At 39.6% G+C, this 19,745-nt stretch overlaps 1 protein-coding gene across 2 annotated transcripts in view; it reads right to left on the minus strand.

The window, feature by feature from the left end:
- The window catches only part of megf6b (multiple EGF-like-domains 6b), a 57,633-nt gene that overhangs the window by 17,933 nt on the left and 19,955 nt on the right, over nt 1–19,745 (minus strand). For both annotated transcript variants that reach the window (XM_063473957.2, XM_063473956.2), the window contains exons 5-9: nt 11,575–11,697; nt 4,320–4,442; nt 1,419–1,544; nt 550–672; nt 49–171 (exon numbers count right to left, since the gene is read on the minus strand). In XM_063473957.2, the coding sequence (XP_063330027.1) occupies nt 49–171; nt 550–672; nt 1,419–1,544; nt 4,320–4,442; nt 11,575–11,697 (618 nt within the window). The remainder of the gene's footprint in view (nt 1–48; nt 172–549; nt 673–1,418; nt 1,545–4,319; nt 4,443–11,574; nt 11,698–19,745) is intronic.

A 19,745-nucleotide genomic window follows, 5' to 3' on the forward strand; every position in this document is an offset into this window, starting at 1 on the left:
TGCAATCCACTCGTGTAACAATAAGCAGGCATGAGGATTTAAACTGACTGTAACACTGCTTTCCATCAGATCCCAGCTCATAGGCAGCGTTGCAAACACAGACGTAAGAGCCCAGAGTGTTATGGCAGCCGTGAGCACAGTTGGCCTCTTCTGTCTCACACTCATCAATATCTGGAGGAAAATGCATTGAAAAAACAGAGCGAATTGTTGGAGGAAATACATCTGGGCTGCATCTATACTTCTTATAAATCTGTTCCATCTCCGTCAGCGCTTAAAGATTATTCCAGTTATTTTTGTCGCCCAACACTGATGGTATCCAAATTCTGCTTCTTCTGCTCCTCATTTATTGGCTGTTGTTCTTTAAAGCTAATTATTTTCTTTTTTTTTAACTTTTAGAGCTGATGTATGATGCTCGACCTTGAAAACATCAGTTGATGGAGCAATTTTACCATCAGGGAACATTTTCCTTGCGAATGTATGTATATTGTTTAGCAAACTAGTTTCACTCGCCACTCAATTTACTAGTTTACTCACTACTGGTCAGTTTACCTTCACAGGTTTTCCCATCAGCAGCTAGGGTGTAGCCAACTTTACAGTCACAGTGGGCCTTGCCACCATCAGCTCGACACTCGTGCATACAGCCTCCATTCTGATCGGCGCAGGGATCCTGTACTGTAACACAAAAAAGCTCACGCTCATACACATAAACTCACATGCTGACAGTAAAGTGAGGACAGCTTCAAACACAGCAGAGGGGAAAACTGTAAAAACCAACTGTTTTGCATCTTAAAGCAGAGCAGAGCAAGTGGAGGGGGTTTAAATCCACCCAGCACCTCCAACTCTTTGCTCTTCATAGCTGTATGTGTGTGTTTAACTTGTGTAAGCCTGTCCAGCAGTTTGGATGAGAACCTTCCTGCAAAAATTAGAGGAAGCTGTTTGCAGCCAACAATTACAAAGTAAAAGCATCTAGAAGACAGCAATTTAAAATACATATATGTATAATTTTCCACCCTCTGAGAAGCGTATTTGACTTAACGGCCTCAGAGATCGGAGTGATTAAAACGAGCAAGGCCATCAAAACACAATTTGAGAAACAAAAACAACGAAGACTGCTGTGACTCATTCCAATTAAATATCTTATCCCATGAAAGATAGTTAGTCATATTCCAGCTCAGACATCCTGTAAGATAATTATAATTGGCAGCAGATGCTGAGGCAATGTGTTTTTAATGTTACGATCAAACCTGCAGGATCACACCTTCATAATCATCCAAAGTGCTCAGTTTCATTGGCGTGCTTTCCTACATCATCCATCAAATTATTATTCCTCTAGGGCTTTTCTTTTTTTTTGCAGTGTGTCATATGAACATGTGATTTTAGTGCTTCCTACAACAGAGTTCAGAAACATGGGCACTCACATTTACAATGCTTGCCATCCTCCGACAGCACGTAGTTCGGTTTGCAGCGGCAGCGAAAATGAGCAACAGACTGCTGCACACAGTAGTGTTCGCATCCTCCGTTGCTAACGGCACATGAAAGGACAGCTAAAAAGGCAAGAGAAAAAAAGATGTGATACGATAAAAGGACAACACTGAAAAAAATCCAGCATCTTTCAGAAGCTAATCAATCCACCCTGATTTTTCATGTTAGTCTTTGTGACTGATGTTTCACACCAACAGAAATCTTAAATTTCTCAGAGCAGTCACACTACTGACATTCCTACACTCAGAGAACACCTCGGAGAGCCGCTATGCTTTGAGCAATGAGAGATCTATCACAGCAGAAACGCCAAAAAACACAGAGGAACTTGAATGGCAGCGCGCCTGCGGTGGACAGCAAGCATATGGTGAAGAGGCAGGGAGCGGTGTGAGCTCAATGCTCTTCCTTGTCTGAGTCTCCCCTCTGTGTAGCAACAGATCAATCTGGATCTCTTCACAGAAAAAAACCAAAAAAACAGGTTGAAGCCCAAACAGCCCGGTGTTCTCAAAAGGCTGTTTTTCATGCTCACAGACCAGAGTCAAGATCCAACCATCCCAAGCACATGTCAAACCACAGAGTGCTTTCCAGCTCAAATATTATGCAGCTTCACGCTAAGTGTGTGGGATACGTCTAACCTCTGCTGGCTGATCAAGAGCTGGATGAGATGAGCACAGAGAGGGAGACTGACTTGTTGATTGCTATGTGTGGTCCTTTATCCTCCAGTATGTATGTTTTCATGCTGTCTGGCACATAGTTGAAACTGACATAATCGTTTACTCGCTTGTAATGGACAGCGAGATTTCAGCACCAAATGTATTTTTGAACATGGACACAATTCGCAGTTTTAACTGACGGATATGAAGTATCCCAGAAAAGCAGCATTTGCCTGGAGTCAGTCCACTTGTGAACTGTTGGCGTAATCAGTCATTTCTTAATGCAACAGCTGTCACATAAGAGCCTCTCAGGGACAGATGTGCTCTATAAGAAAATGAAATAACTACTTTACGAAGCCAAAAAACACATAATGATTTTTCCTCTGAATATCATCCAGGACACTCTGTGTGCATTCCTGACGTAGAAGCCAGCGGCATACTTATAGTTTTTTGTCTATTAGATTTTTTTTCTTCTAAACCACAAAGCTAGCATATCTGATATTAGAGGAAAAACGCACAGGTACTGAGTAAACAGTGCACAGGTCATATGACAGTCGCCATACAGGCGGCAGGAATCAAGCTCAGGTGAGCGTTCGGGCAAAAGCACTATTTAATGCAGGGAAAAAATGACCCATAATAGGATTCTAACTTATTGTAAATCCCTGCATCACTCAGTTTTTTTAAGTACTTGAAGAATATATGGATTCAGGTCTTCTTTATTTTCTCTGACTTTGTCACATCTAAATAACTTTATTTCATTTTTGCGATGCCACAAACATAAACATGAACTAGCTGCAAAGAGCAAAAAGTCCATTTAAAGGACCACTTCGATTTGATTTGTTCCATCACTTCATCCTCAGCAGTCCAAGTTTGCAGGCTTTCACATTCCCTTTTCTTTCTGAGCACTGAGGCTGTGTAACACATATAAAGAAAGGCAGTCACTTTGGTTAGCTGCTATTACAGTTTAATGCTAAATACTACTTGATGTCCGGAGGAGCTGAAGTAGATCCATATGGTCAATATCGGCAATGTCGGTTACACACAATGGTAGGATGCACTTATTAGTGACCTTAAGCTATTTTATCCAGTCACGCAAGGCCAGAGCAACAAAATCATTACAAACACTGAACTGATGCAGCAGAGCCAGCTGAAGCTCTGCAGGACAAATTCAAACAGCTTCTATAAATAGAGCTCTTGTACACAGAAAAGCAGAGAGATGGAGCTACATCATGATACTCAGTTGTGAGAATCTGCTACTTTTCTTTGTCCTATGTGATTATAGCCTGAATATCTTTTGGGGTTTGAGAAGTAACTGAGAAGTAATCCAGCACATTAGCCCTCTGCATCCCAGACATACACAGAATTTAACTGTTTGTTGCCGTAGTTTGAGGTTGATGTTGCGTAGTTTGTGTGGTGGACAAACTCATCTCATTTTCAAACCAAAGCATGTAAAGGTTAACCTTACATTTTAATAGCTTTTACTGTACTGTACTTACAATGAAAATTGATTTTAAGTGGACATGAATAAATAAAGGCCCAAGAAGTTAAACAATAATAACAATGGATGCAACCATACTACAAGCTTTCTCCAGGATGGGATGTTGGGTCTGATTCTCTCACAGGAGAGCTTAAAAAATGGCTTTTGTACAAGATATCCAGTTAAAGGAAAAACTTCATGAACTGACTAAATCTGGCTTCACCACCAAATGTTATTTGAACCGCACCACAATGGGGCTTTTTGTCAGAACCAAAGGGGTCGTCTGAAACATAACTAATGTGGTTTAGATGATTAAGTACCCATGTCAAAAACCATATGTGGCTAAACTTCAATGAAATAATGACCAAAAGAAAAAAAAAATAACACTCAAAGACGCTTCCAGTAGCTTAGTTCCTCCAAACCACTGTCTCATTGTTTATGTGAGTATTGAACTACATGAGGTTAGATTACAAAGTACCTTTGGACGTCTTCATATTCTGTCTCTAATGGGATTAAATAAAGACCTTCCCCATCATCATTATCGTCATGTTACTGTGTTTAAACTTTTATAAATGATGTTTTTAGACCTTTTTGCACTTTCATTGACATACATATTATGATTACAGCACATATATGGTGCTGCAATCCTCCAATGCCATTTTCAATGCTCTGTTATTCATCTGCAGCAAACCAGCAACAAAATCACTCACCGAGGCAGGTGCGGCCATCCACGTGAAGCCGGGAGCCCGGGTGACATTCGCAATAGTAGGAGCCCCTGGTGTTAATGCATCTGTGTTGGCAACCTCCATTGTGGACCTGGCATTCATCAATATCTGCATGGAAGGAGGGATACAAGTGAAATACTGAAATGAGTGCAATTTAAATAAATCTTCTCATTATGGGAGAAAAAAAATGGTTACCAGAATAAAACCAGATGAGATGCCAAGCTGAGAGAGGAACTTAATACGGGTTTTAGGGTAAAGATGTACCCCAGGAGGCAAGGAGGAGGTGATGGATGAGAAGGGAAAGTATTTTACAAGTGTGTTGCAGCTCAAAAAAACAAATCCCCCCATGTGGTAACAACTACTGCACATTTAGAACCAAATTGAAATTCCTGTGCTTCTTGTCAAAGCCCCTCAGGTGGAAAAACATATGGAAAGTTAAAGTGGAGGATGCAAAACATACACATTCCTCTCAGCCAAGGATGGTAAGCAAACAAAAGAAGGGGGAAGCAGCGGTGAGAGAAACACAATCCCTCACAGTGTGACCAGATTTCTAATGAAACAAACCACATTCTTAAACACTTCTTATTTTAGGGGTCACAGGCAAATAAATTGTTTGGTGTGTATCACAGCAGACCCCCCTGTGAGTCCTGAATTATGAGGTCTGTTTGGGGTTCTGCTGGACGCTAAGTCAACCCCCAGGCTGGTGACAAGTCACCCTTTTGCTTTAATATTACTAGAATCATCACAGTGGAGTTACTGGAAATGTTGTCGACTGCAACAAGTGACGTGACACATTAAGAAGGTGAGTGTGAATGTTTTTTGGCTGCCGGATGATGCCTGTAAAAACAGCCAACACATCATTAAATACTATTATCAGTGCCAAGTTAAATGTCTGGTTGAGAAATGTGTTGTTCCGAACAGTCCTGACCTCAGGCGGCCATTCAGCAAGGAACTATTTCAAGAATTCACTGGAATTCCTTTGGAAAGAGTTTTCTGAAAGTTTCCCTAAACTAGCTGATTATTTTAATTTACTGAACGTAAATATTAGTTTAATTTCATTTATTTCACATAACTGACTGCCTCGTTTCACAGACCACACATCTGGTCTTCAAGAGACGTTGTAAACAGTTAAATGTAAATAAAATCTAGAAATAACTAATCAACATTCATCATGGTGCAAACCCTCCGTCACATTAAAAATAGACACTTTCATTCTCTAGGTGAAAAGAAAAATGTGGACATTAATGCATAAATGCAGACGCCTCTATATATGGCTTTGCTTTGCAGTGACTCCCACAGTTGTTAGATGTGCCAAATAGGCTAATGTGCAAAGTTTAAAATGGCCTTTGATGTCAACATAAGCAGAATATATGCACGAACCCTTTGATGGACTGGGAAGCTGTTTAAGTTGCAACTTCTTTCATGGGAAATGTAAATGGGGCAAGAACTATGCATTGGGTGGATGGAAGAATAAAAATTAGATAATAGACTGAAAAAAAATGAGATGATGGATGAGAATTAATTATTCTTCAAGTGCACTTAAACTAAAAAAAAGGATCTGAATATAAACTCATGTATACAGTGACACAATTATGGTCCTGCTACATCATTAATTTTTAAGTTAAAATGCCAGACTTATGTCTGACTTGGATTAGTAGAGGATGGATGAATGGATGGATGAACGGCGGACGGGCGGATAACAAATTTGGCGAGATTTAGGACACAGTAGTACTTGGTTAGAGGAAAAGATGATGGTTTTGGGTTAAACAGACCGTTTATTTTAGGTCATCTGGTGAATTCAAGTTCAAAATTCACTCTGTGTTGTGTTTTGGTTCTCACGTACTCCTAAGGGATATCTGTAAATGCTAAACGCTTCAGTATGTTCCCCATTTACAACTACTGTGGGTTTATCAGAGCTTTTTCTTTCTTTCTTTCTTTCTTTCTTTTTTTTTTTTTTACCAAAAACAGCTGGCTGTTGCGTCTGAAAACGAATATTGCGGGCCAAAAAAACAAAACAGCTGTAGCTAAAAGCTGACAGAACTACAGCTTTTAATAGACCTGAGGGGATGTGCTGAGCTGGGTTATGAATCTCTGAGATTTTGTGTGCCAGTAAACCATTTCACAATAGACGCGCACAAAGTCTTTTAGTACAATATGTAAAAATATTGATCATGGCAGCTGAGATAGTTCATTTTGTGGTCTGTGAAAAGATGTACGGATATCAATCTCTAAATGAAAATTTGGTCTCTATGTGCTCGTGTCACACTGTGTGGGATACAGGCAGTGTGGCACCCTCACAATCCAAATCTGAGCTTCACGCAAACACTGTATTCAAGTTTCCACAGTATAGACTCGTGACACATAAATCAGAACCCAAAGTCTGTCACCCTGACGTTATAGCACACGATGGTGGAAAGCTGTGCTGTAAATTATGAAATCTCAGTGGTTATTATGATAACAAAAAAGGATAATAAAAAGCATATGATTAGAATAAGGACATAAGTGAATGATATGAGCATAAAGGGACTAAGATCTTCATGCTTAATGGTTCTTATGAAAACTAGCCCAAGAAGCTGAATTATAGCAATATCCTTCAGCTGAACTTATCCACTCTCCATAATATCCCGCAACATCCTCGGTTATAGTGCCCGGAGCTGAAAAATGGTTCTCAAGTTTCATTTTCTTGCTCTCTGCTGCCCACTTTAGCTTCATTTTACTCAGAAAAGCTGGCAGAGCCCCTACTTTCATTTTTCCGTCCGTGCTGCATGTCGTCCTCTGGTTTGGTTTTGCATGAAACGGGACCAACACTGTGGAACTGCTGTTCCTGTGCCGACTGCAGCACACAGGCAGCGGATCAACTCCAGCCTGCTTTCCACATCCAGAACATAATCCTCCTCGATCTCCAGCCAAAGCCTCAACAGCACTTGGCTTTTAAACAGGGTGTATTAATTCTCTGCCTGTAGCTACCTACAGCACGGTGTTGTCTTCATGGAAAATTACTTAGGATCCATTTAGGATAGGTGATTTTTTTTTCATTTGGACATTAGAACAAATATTTTTGAACTGTCTTGACTCACCACCAAGAATTACATAAGGGGCCATAGGGATTATCCCTCACCGCAATAGTCAATAAAGCTCATTTTTTCATGTGCTGATAAAAGTGAAGCATTTATCAGAGAGAAAAATTAGCTGAACGCTGCCAGACAGAGCAGACACATTATCAGTCAGATGGATTAACTCCTCCTGCTACTGTAAACTCCCTACATGTCCATTTAGCCCTCTGTAAAAAGAAATGTGTTTAAAGTTTTAAAAGAGAAATGCAAATTGTTGAATTTTCTGTAATATGATGGAAATGTTCATATTGTAAAATAACACAAAGGTGTGCAATTTAAATAAGTAACCTTCGCATTTCTTTAAAATTTTATTCCAAAATCAGCATTAGAGCTGCTGCCACTGCTTCATTTGCATTTTGGCTTAGAAATGATCACTTACCTGCAGCCAGGTAGCCAAAGTTGTAGCCGCGGGATCCATGGTAACAGTGTGGCCTATAGCAAATCCTTCTATAGTAACTGTATGGATAGTTTGCAGCAGAAGCCAAAGACACCACTGCTACAATGACCACCAAAAACAAAATCCAGCTTCCTGGTGACAAAGCCATGGCTTAGGTTAAATAAATCAAAAACTATTTAAAACAAAAGGGAAAAAAAAGATTTTAGAAATGCCCAAAGATCTGTTGCAAAAGATCTACTGTCAACATTTTTGTTAAGGCTAATAAGTTTGTTTTATTAAAATAAATGACCATGCTCCGGTAAAGACTGGTCTGAAATAACATGGTAAGTACTTCTTTTTCACTCTGTCTCCTGAATTTTCTTTCCCCCTCCCTCCCTCCATCTCCCTCTCTCTACTTCACCCTCCCAAACCTCGATGTCCATCACACCATAGATCCTCCTCTCCCTCCTTTTTCTCTTTCCCACTTGTCCCCACATTTCACTTTCTACCCCAACCTATATAAGGAGCACATCCAGTTCTGCATTAACTACATTGATAGATTTAGAAAAAAAATCTGTATTTCACAAGCCAGGAGTGATTGATTTCTTTGCCTCATTTTGCTCACTCAGCCACTGTGTTTTCACATTTCTTCAAAGAATATTGTGTGTGTAAAAAGTGAGGATTTATGAGCGCTCATAAGTCAGGTGTTGGAGAAGGAATGTGAATCGTCTAGAGGATGTGCTGACTAATATATTTTTCTTTTGATACTGACATGTATCAAAAAAGTCTGTCACCAAAGGAACGTCAAATTTGACGAGTGCCAGAAGTCAAATTCGGTATTTTCAATCCAAACATCTGAGAAAGGAATGCATCTCACGGTCTATTCAATAGCAGATCCATTGTGCTCTCTCTCATCTGATGCCAACACATACAAACACCGCAGCATGACCCCAACAGTGCTGTAAAAAAAAAGTGCAAAATCATCTTTATGATCAGCATCCCATCACCCATTGGAAGAGAAATGATACAAAGAGGCTTCTTTTATGACTTTTATAACTCCTCTTTTTAATAATTTATCCTTACTTAAAGTCTTTGTGCAAGCATCTAAGAAGTTTGCAACATTGTACATTTATGCTAAACAAATATTAGAATCATTGGGACAATGAAGCCAGCCAGAAAAGAAAATAAGCCTGATTAAGTAAGGAGTATGCATAATAAGCCCAAAGCCTGTGAAAACAACTCACCAGAGTAAAAAGGAAATATGGATCGAGTACCAGCAAAGAGAAACTTGGCAACACCAAGGTGTTTTCCTTTAAAAATAATCTTTACAGTAAGCGCTCTGTTCTCTGGGTTAGCGTGGGCATCTAGTACCTGCTGATTTTAGTTTGGGATTATTCTGGCGTGTGCCAAGTATTACTCTCACCTTCCAGTTTGTAATGGTCCAAGCTAAAAAGTTAATTTGACATGATGGCTAACATGTTGACACTACGGCTCAACACTCAACATGACAACTGTTACTGTTGGCTCTCTCAGCACCATTTGTATCAGTCCTGCAGAGTCCTAACAAATAAATAAAAAGAAATTTGAGCATTTTGCTAACTGTTTAAAACGAGGTTCCCCAATGCACTAATGGGCTGGTTTACAATCCTACCCAGAGTGATTTATTCTTGAGGGCCATAGACTGTAAATAACAGATGGACATTGATACTCTGATGCCATCCACTGCTTTGAACTTTGCATTTTGGCAGTCACCATCTTCTTCTGTTAAAAAACAGACTTCATGAGTGGGTGTTGGATTTGCTGGAGAAACAAATAATCCTGCATGCTTATATCTGGGTTATGAATCATACCCTGGTTTATTATCTATTTTTGTCTACTATAATTTATTAAATGATATCCTAGTATATTAAATGAGACTCGCCTCCTTTAGGCCATTAGAAAGAATACAGCCTTAAGGCAAGTCTGTTCCTACCAACAAGTTATGTCTCTCTTTCATATACAGTGCATGTGAAAAGCTAACTGAATTGATTTGTCTCTCATCTGGACTCCTGCGTCTCTGCAGCCCTCTGAGCTTCGGGCTGTCATCGAAATGAAAAGCAGATCACTTTCCACAGACAGTGCGAGACACACACAACTCTAGCTTTAACATCTAAAGCATCAAACATTGAAAGCTTCTAGCCAGTTTCTTTTACCTCTGTTAATACTCCTGTCAGTTACAGACAATTAGGGCATTAATGCTGAGGATAGCTGTTTTTCTCCAGTACACACCAGTGGCAAAGACAGACAGCTATGAAAGCCAGCTGTGACAACGTTCACATCAGCTCTCCTAATAACCGTGACCTGGATCAGATCTCTCTCTGGTTCCTCCTGCAGCCGTACCACAGAGCACTCCAGCGTCTCTCCTCTGGGCTTGGCTGGTACACACAGGATTCATTATTCTGATTAAAGCCCTTGCAGAGATTTCCTAACCAGAAACATCAAACTATCATGAAGTAAAAACAAATCTCATGGGAAAATATCAGTTTTGATGAAATACAGGGCAGAGATACTGGGCTTCATGATAGATAGCTACAGTTTTCTATTTAACAGACACCGAGTCATGAAGAACAGATGCCAAGATAATTTTATTATCTATGATGTGCAATGTAAAAATAGCTGGTACTGTGGTTCACTCAAATTGACAATCAGATTGTTTTGGCATGAGGTGACATTTCCAAGTAGTATTAAACTAATAAATGGCAATGAATGTTCCCTTTACAAGGGATCATTTGTAATGTCAGAGTAACTCGTGCTTTTAGGAGTTATCTACACAGAGAACAGAAATATGTACAACTGCAAGTTAAAAAAGAAAAAAACAGCTACACAGCTGATTATATTTATATATATAATACATATAATTGTATCAGAAAACCAACCATATGACAATCAGAACCTCAATGTTTCCATCATAAATAATCTCATTTTTTATTTTCATATTTTTTTTATAATGTTTGTTTATGAGATGAAGTGTTACTGACAGCACAGCTCTTTTCTGAAGCCGATTCTTTTAGAAGTTTCTTTCTCCCCATCGTTGCCAACTTCTTGCTAATAGTTTCTTGAGGCAACTGTTGTTGTGATTTAGCGCTATAAAAATAAATAACTTCCAGGGTTAAAAAGCTTGCTCAAGGGCATCCCAATGGAAGAAATTCACTACTTCTTCTATCCTCCTGCCTGGAGCTAAAACCACCAGCCTTTAGGTCACAAGATCAATTGTACCCCATACTGACACTAAAGAGAAAGTCTTTGTCACCTAACCCAGGTAACTTTGCAATAGTATCCTTCACTGTCATTGGTATTTAGTTCAATCAGCTGCCTTGACGTTTAACTTCAAATCATTTAACTTGCCCACTTTGGGTCACCAGCAGTCATTTCCCTTGCCTGATGTCCCTGAATGTAACTGACTTCTTGTGGCCTCTGGTCATTCCCTTACTCTCCAGACCCACAGAGGCCATCATACAACTGTTTTAAGAGACTGAATCTGTTAAGGGGCATCCACACATTGTTACATATCACTTTGTTGCTGACATTTGGATACTAGTGTACTTTCCAGGCTACAGTTGCCTAGGTAACCTTCTAACAAATTTTCAACTCTGTCTGCAAATCATTTCCTGTGTGGATGCCCTGTAATTATGATAATTTATGTGCCATTAATGCACTTGTAAAATGTGTAAAATTCCCAGAGCGCCGTTTTGAAATTAAACACCACACTGACCTTGACATGTTTTTCCATCTTCGTTCAGTTTCTGTCCAGGAGGACACCTGCAGTAGAAACTTCCAATGGTGTTACAGCAGAGAGCTTCACAGCCTCCATTGGTCTCCTCACATTCATTCACATCTGACAGGGGAAAAATACGACAAAGCACTGATGAAATGTTTATTCCTCGCTTTTAATCTCATTATTATTTACATGTGAACTAAAGTGAAACCTCTGAGAAAGAACAACAAAGGATAGATCATGCTAAATGAAAAGGATGTACTGAAATATTGTCTAAGATAAAACAGGGTTATGCTTCTTTGAGCATGAGAGACTCTCACTTCCTTTTCATGTTGTTCTATTGTGTTTTAAATGTCGTGCGTGAATAAACTTGGACGTGTCAAAAGTACTGAAGGGCCTGGAACTACAAGAAAATCGCTGTGGTAAACTCGGTGCCCTTTTTCCATCCTTCAGTTTGTTTCTTGGTACCAACTTGAAGGAAAATAGGGAAAAAAGAAGAAAAAAAAGAAAAGAAAAGGTATAATATATCCAGAAGAGAATCAAACTATAAACAGTGATCAATTAAGTGGAACAAATGGAAATATGAGACAGTAACATGTTGCCCTCATTCACTCTTACCTGCAAACCTACTTCAACATGAACCAGAGCAAGGATTTGTCCTGTTCATGCAAAACATCCTGAACACTTCCACAAAAGCTCACAGCTTTTCATTTCATTCCCAATCGTTAAACGTGCTGCCAAATCTGTCATCAACTACACAAGATAAAATCTTTCCCTGCAGTTCCCAAACTACCCATAATGACCAGGGTCAGATACAGGCGTCCAGCGTATCATAACTGAAGCAGCAGAGATTCCACATAATGAGGAGATGTTAAAATTGAGAATAAACGGAATAATGTGTAACAGATTATTCCGTTAACACCACAGTTTAAGGACACGGATGCGGATTCACTGCATTATTCAATTTAGTTCATATGGAACATTGTCAGCAGAGATCATGCGCGGAGCAAAGTTTTATACCTGATGACACTGGGTGTTTTACTTGCCATGCCAGTAGAAGGAATCTTGGACTGAAAACTGAAGACTATGGAAAAAATTAAGGAGGAACATTCACTTGGAAGTCGGCACCTTGTAAACTTTCTCCACGTTCGTAAAAAGAGGAGAGTTACTGTACAGACCGAAGACCACGAATGCAGAGAAAATTGCTTTATTAGAGCTTTTTTCCCCTTTACTAGCAAATCTTGCTCACGTCGCAGTGCCAGCGTCTAACCAGCCAATTATACCATTTCCCTCTCGGTTTACAACATCTGGAAATGTTCGGACTGAAAACAGCGAACTCTCTTTTGGCAATGAGATGTCACCTTTAACATTAATACAGTTTTATTACACAGTGAAACGTAATTTATAATCAGTTTACTACACCGATCCTTCTTAGAAGCAGTACAGCTAGAGACCTAATTTGTGATCCTTACCAATTTTTATATGGGACCTACATCACAAGAGCTTAAATTAATGGGTCTGGGTCCTGGGGTAAGAGAGAGTGCCCACCTTTTGCTACAGTTCATTTAGCCTGTAATATATGGACCGTGGAAAATGGCAGTCTCGATGCAGAAAAACAACCAGGCAACTTGACCTGAAGTCAAGGTCAGAACTGAGCACTGACGACCCCTCTCCATCCCCAGGCCACACACCTGTGGCAGCTTGAGCAGGGGTTTGAGCAGGGTCACTGTCACGCTCATCATTCTCTAAGTCTTTCTGCCCAATAACAGAGCAGGAATGTGGAACTTCAATGGGTCAGGAAGAGAATACACAAAGCAGCAGTGGAATACTGAATGTCTCCCCTGGCTCAGTAACATACCATATAGTCCTTATTTCTCCATCAGGATGGCAGTTTTAATGAGCGAGACTTTGGATGGGCTGCACACAGAAATGGAGCTTTAATTACATTTTAGGTATATAAATATTAAACACTGTATATATTTTCCTTTTGCAATGAAGAGTATTTGAAAACACAGTAGATTTAAAAAAAAACTCCAAAATCTCTATGATAGTGTTCATACTAAACTAAGCTTAATCCAAAACTGCCACGAAAACCAGCCATAAAAGTTATCTCAGATTTTTAAAAGTAATGACTGCTGAGCTGAATATGGTGGCTGAAACAGAGGTTACAAACCTACTTTAACCTCGGGGGGGTTGGTGATATATTTTTCCATTGCACTCTAACCCATCTATCAAACCGTCACCAGACTGAACCTCCAGCAGAGGTACCAGACACTGAAACAAGAGCTTTTAAGTAGGGAAGCGCCTTCCCGTGAACATTAGATCACAGAGGTTTCTTCTGCGCCTCTGTGGTGGGGATGAGTGTGTGTGTTTTTTCCAAAATGAGATCAGATGCCTGGAACATAGCGGTGTGTCTGCAGCCCAACTTCTGCCCTCAGTCAAAGGGCAGCGCTCAGGGTTGAACCCATGCCGTCTCTCATGAGACGATTTCACCATATGGTAAATACCTAGCTATGTCAGTTATGCAGCACACGCTTCTCTTAGAGATAAACCAATTATATGTCAATTTTAACATCACTGAATTTACACCAGAAATTAGTGATATGATTAAATAAAAATCATTTAGTTGACGGTTATAAAATCTTATCTTTGGATGGCTGTCATCTTTGGATGTATTCAAGGAGTTAGATGAGACAATCACTTAGCTCAGTGTTGCACAACAAAAGATAACAGCAGCCTATGTCAATCATATCTTGTTCTTGGTTTAAAAAATATATGCCTTTAATTATTTTATCCATAAAATGTTAAAAATGCCAATCACAAGATGCTAAAGTGATGAGTTGAATATATAAAAAAAGGCACTGAATGAGCTGCAAAGACATATCTAATATGCTTGATTTTTATTTCCTTTTCATCAAATTTGGAAGAGTTACACTGAGAATTTTAACACCAAGTTCTCCCCTCTTGCTGGCAGGACATAGGCAAAGCACCTCATGCCCAAGTCACCCAGAGGACATCCTAGTCAGTTGCCTGAGTCACCTCAACTAGACCTTTCAATATGGAGAAATGAAGGCTCTACTCTGAGCCCCTCACAAAAGACCAACCTCCTCATCCTGCCTCAAACAGAGAGTCCAGACACATTTGTCAGGATGCTCATTTCTGCCATTTTGACCAAAGTACAAATACGTGTTTTGCCAGAGGTTTTTAAAATGTCACTCAGCATTTCACTGAATCCTCTTGCCCAAGGCTTTTCTTACAGTTGGGGAGCTGTTACTGAGTAAAAATTTAGATATTCTTTGGTGGAAAATTAAACAACATACATCCTGAAAACAAAATATATCTAATTTACTATGGCTTACTTTCATATTAGCCCGGCAGCAGAGTCACTGTGTTTAGTTTTATTTAGCCCTCTAACAAAGACGTGCTGATACAACTGCATGCTAATTTTGGAGGCTGTAGTTAGTGGTTCGGTATTTTATTGCAGTGTACTGAGAGTTTCCTGATGTTTATAGAAGAAGTGGGGCCACATTCCCCAAAGCCAAGACCATCTCCTCTAACACCATGAAATAAAAAGTTCATAAATTATTACATTACCATTAAGGAAAAGAGAGAAGAGACACTATTTTATCAAATACTTATTTTTAACTTATTTACTTCATCATGGACTAACTACACTGACAACCTGAGCATAAGAATGACTAATAACATCATTAAAATTAATTTCAAGCAAACCCTGGAAATGGTTCTTACCTTCTAACCTCTTCAAGTATAAATAAAGGTGGAGTTTCTTCTCATTGTTCTCTGAAGTCAACACAGTCATTGCTACATCGCCATGAAAGACAAACTGAGCTGTTATGTCATCTTGAATTCTAACAAAAACACATCTTTGGAAATGTATGAAAACTATGTATTTCCTCACAGTGGACACTCTGTGCTAAAGCAACCTGTAAAGAATAAGAAAATAATGAAAGTTCCTCTAAAACTTTTTTTAATGCCTCTTCAGAAGGACATATCTCTTCTATGAAAGTTCAGCTGCAGCAGATCTTCGAGTTTACATTTTTGTACTGTATTGTGTGACTTCCTCAGATAAAGATGACCACTGCTCCCAGTAGGTTGAGGCTCATGTCTTGCTGGGCTAGCTGTGCCAAAGAAAACCACCAGGCCTATGATATTATCTCGAGGGGGTCATGGGCTGGAAAAATTGCAGCATTCACTGAAGATCGGGGGGGCGGGGGGCGGGGGGGGGACACTGTGGATATCACTAAGCTTTTTCCTTTTAGGGCCCTGATCTAAAACCCTGCTGGTGTAGAAATGTGCTTTGCTAGTGTTCATTCTTCGCTGTATTCCCTACAGTCCTCACAGCTGTTTTCATTTACCAGGTGCCGCAAAGATGGGATTGGCCCGAGGTTGCATGAGATGCATTTGAGTCAGAAGTATCACTGAGACTTCTCTGCTGCTGACCTGCACACGCGGCAAAAGGTGAATCACAGTTTACAACTGAGAAACTCACTGCCTATGAACTCACTGCCCACTTCACACTCTTCAAACTCATCCTCTCCTTTGACCTTCAGTTTAACCAATCGATAAAATGTTTATTGTAAAAAGGCTCATTTGGAAAGGCAGGAGCACAAACCTGAACTGGTGAAATAGGCTCAACAAAGCTCACAAAAATATTATCAAACTTCACATTTTATAAACACAGTAATTCCTTGGAATGCTTTCCTGCCAAAAAGCAATCGTTGCACTGTGTCACATGTACAGGTAATTTACAAGTAAACAACAGTAGGGGTCAGGAAGCTGGCTCACTTTTCATGCTTTTCATGCCAAGTTTAATCTCAAGAAGCAAGCAGTGTCATTCTGATGTTTAGTCCTTCGGTTCAGGTCTAAATAAATCAGTTAATAGATTTATAAAAGTCTGATATTTCATGCATATTTATAAATATTGCTGAGAAGCTCTTCAGATGAGTCCTGCTGCCCAGATTTAATATAAAGCACGTTTAATATAAAAAATATCAGAAGTAAAAAATAAAGAAACTGCACATACTTATGTATCTTTCTTTCCTTCAAGTCATCCGCTCAAGTTCAATACCGCCCCCTACTGGTAGCCTTCTGCTACATCAGTAGCATCCAGGTGTGAAGCCATTTCTTAAGCCGACACGCTGTGATCCAGCTCTGCTCCTATTCATCCTGTAACTAAAACACAGCTGCTACAATTCACAGTCCAAGAAAACCGCACGCATCAAAGTGCCTGTTCTGATAAAACATCTTTCACTTTGGCGTGCCACACTGGCTTTTACCAGAAAAAAAAGTGCATGCCCTATTAAACATCTTATAATTTCCACCCTTAGTCATATTTAATGCATTCTTAGTGCCAGTTTGAGGCACGGGTTTCTTCCCAAAGCCCTGTAATTGTGGCCAACGTGCTGCTGAGATTTTGTTAAGTGGCACTGGCAATAGGACGTGGTGTGGCTTTCCTTAAACCAGAGAAGTTAAAAAAAAAACACCCTTTAATGAAAACCACACAACGACCTCTATGATGTGTATTTACTTCTATTGACAAACCGCTAACGTTTCCATGAAGTCATTTACAATCTGAATCAGGCCTTGAGTAGAAAGTTGTATCATGGAGGAAGGTGTAGTTAAAACCTTTTAAAATACCTCTAAAATCTAAAAAGAAAAAAAAAACATCCTTGTAACCAGGCAAGAACTAAAGTCACAGTTTGCTTCAAGATGAATCATTCAACTTGTGGAGTGAACAGACTCTGTCCACTCTCTCTGGGCCCAAGCACAAAAAGCCTCTGAAAGTCGCTGTCATGAATAAATGCACCTCCAACACTGACCCTCCAGAGCACGACAGCACTTGGTTCCCGGTCAGTTCGCTATGGACACCAAGGAAAGAAAAGTTGCTAACTACTGTAAAAAAGAAGTATAAATGTTTATTAGTTGAAATAATTCTTGGTACCAGCTTAAAAAGAAATGACTTTTGTTGCTTTTACTTCTTTAAACAGCTCATAAAGTCAACAGTGGTGTTTTTCTGTGATTACAGAGTTCTCATGTGAAAACAGATGATCAGAATGTAAATTCACTGCTTATCTGTCGACTCCAACAGTTGTGTTTTGTTGTTGTTCAGTTCTTGTCCAAAGGCATGTGTTGACAAGAGGAAGAGACAAGCAGCAGATAGTTACACTGACAGAATCACTGAGAGGCTGTCTGACTCTCAGGTCAAAAAACTAATCAAATGACTGTAGTAGTCTGCAGTACTCTGTGTGCAGCTTATCATAGCATATGACTGCTGAGACCTGTTTCCTTTTCTTTTTTTAAATTCTTGCACATTTGACCACAAGAGAATTCTAAGCGATATCAAAGAGACTAAATCCAGTGTTTACATTTGTTTAGTGAACATTCTGCACTACTGAGTCCTAAACTCCTCTAATCCCTCTTTTGATGATCCATTTCACTGCACTGATAGGCAAGCTTTTAAATGTTTGTGCATATAAATGTGCAAAGGTTTGAGTGAAGTGTTCCTAGTGTGTATTTATGTGTCAAGGGATGACTGAACTGCTTTGTTCCCAGACATAAACAGTTGAAGTGACATTAGTAAAAATCCCAAAATCATGCAATAGCCAGTCACCCCAAACTGAAGTGTTGCAACCTGATTTAGACAACCCCGATCTTCTTCCATAGTGCTGTTTTGACTAATGATCTGATGGAAGCTAACAGAGCGGAAAGCTCTGAGAGATGTCTGTCCGTTCAAAATAAAGATGTTAATTAAAGGTTTCTGGCATCTGTCACTCAGTCTTACTTTCAGTGAAAGTTACAGATAAAAGCAGAAGACTGCAGCTGCATGAACCCACGCATGTCTCTGGATAACATTTTATGATGCACACAGCTGAACAAGAGGACCTTGAGGGATTGCCGTCTGACCCTTATGCACATGCTCTCTCACTGCTCTACCTGTTAGGACCTGTCTTCTCAAGCTTTGACCCAGGAGTTTAGAGCGCCTGGGAAAGCACACTGAGGTCTGCAGGAATCCAAAAATTACTTGTTGTGGTTTCCAGCCTGTCTCCGTCTTGGCTGCACACACTACAAAGGTATGCACAGGGCATGAGTGCAGGGAAAGTCGCCCGGAGCCAAGTGCTTTCAGGGCAAAAGATGGCAGGTACGTGACAGGCTACCATGGTCAAGAGAAGGAATAAACACTGAAAACATTGAAGTCTGGATCGATTGATGCACAGTTGTGACATTCTGCATAGGACATCTTGGTTGATTAATATGTGAGTCGACCGGCAAGCTGAGTAATGCTAATCTGAAATGACATATATTGCATTTAGAGTCTTTTTAATGAAATGACAGAATAACGTTAAAGAACATGAATGAACAGCTCAAAACCTTTTTCATTAAGATCAGTGATTCATAGCCCTTTTTTGGTGTTGTGATTATTTAAAATTGAAATTAAAATTGAAAAAGATGTTAACATAAACAGGATTCATCCTTAGAGTCTGTGGGCGGTTTTAAAGAAGGTCAGGCTCTGAGTCAGCTCACTCTGATCAGGTCTGAGGGCGACTCAGCTGTACGACCAGTCCAAACATTAAAATTATGACAAATGCTAATAAATTAAACAGAGAACTGGATAAATCTTTCTCCATCACATAAGCACCACCCTCTCACATATATTTTATACATCTTTTTAGTGTCTTTTTTAAAGCTTCCACTTAGATAAAGAAAATCAAACTACAGTCTGATTTTTTTAAATACAGCCTTTGTATATGAAAGGGGCTTTTCTTCACATTTAACATATGCTTTTCACACCTCAAGTAACATCAGCATGAATGGCAGCGCACTGAAAGACAACACTGTTGGGTGAATGCTTGCTGAAGCTAAATGGCTTCCATATGAACACAGCAGTGGAAATAATGTCACAGATGGAGGAAAAAAACAGATTTGGTTCGAAATGTTGAATAAACAAGGAGCTGATGAGAAAAACAAAGGCAAAAAAAAGAAAAATGAGAAGAAGATATGAGAGTTCATCTGAATTAATAGGTAGCCCAGATCAGGAGAATCGGGGCACCACTGGCAGATGAAAGGATCAGTCCACACCGATTACGCCTTTAACTCTGTTTTGCAAACTCTTGTCACTTCTGATTTACACAAACTAGATGCAGTCGGCC

This window comes from Pelmatolapia mariae, linkage group LG5 (genome assembly GCF_036321145.2).
Source record: "Pelmatolapia mariae isolate MD_Pm_ZW linkage group LG5, Pm_UMD_F_2, whole genome shotgun sequence".
Lineage (NCBI taxonomy): Eukaryota > Metazoa > Chordata > Actinopteri > Cichliformes > Cichlidae > Pelmatolapia > Pelmatolapia mariae.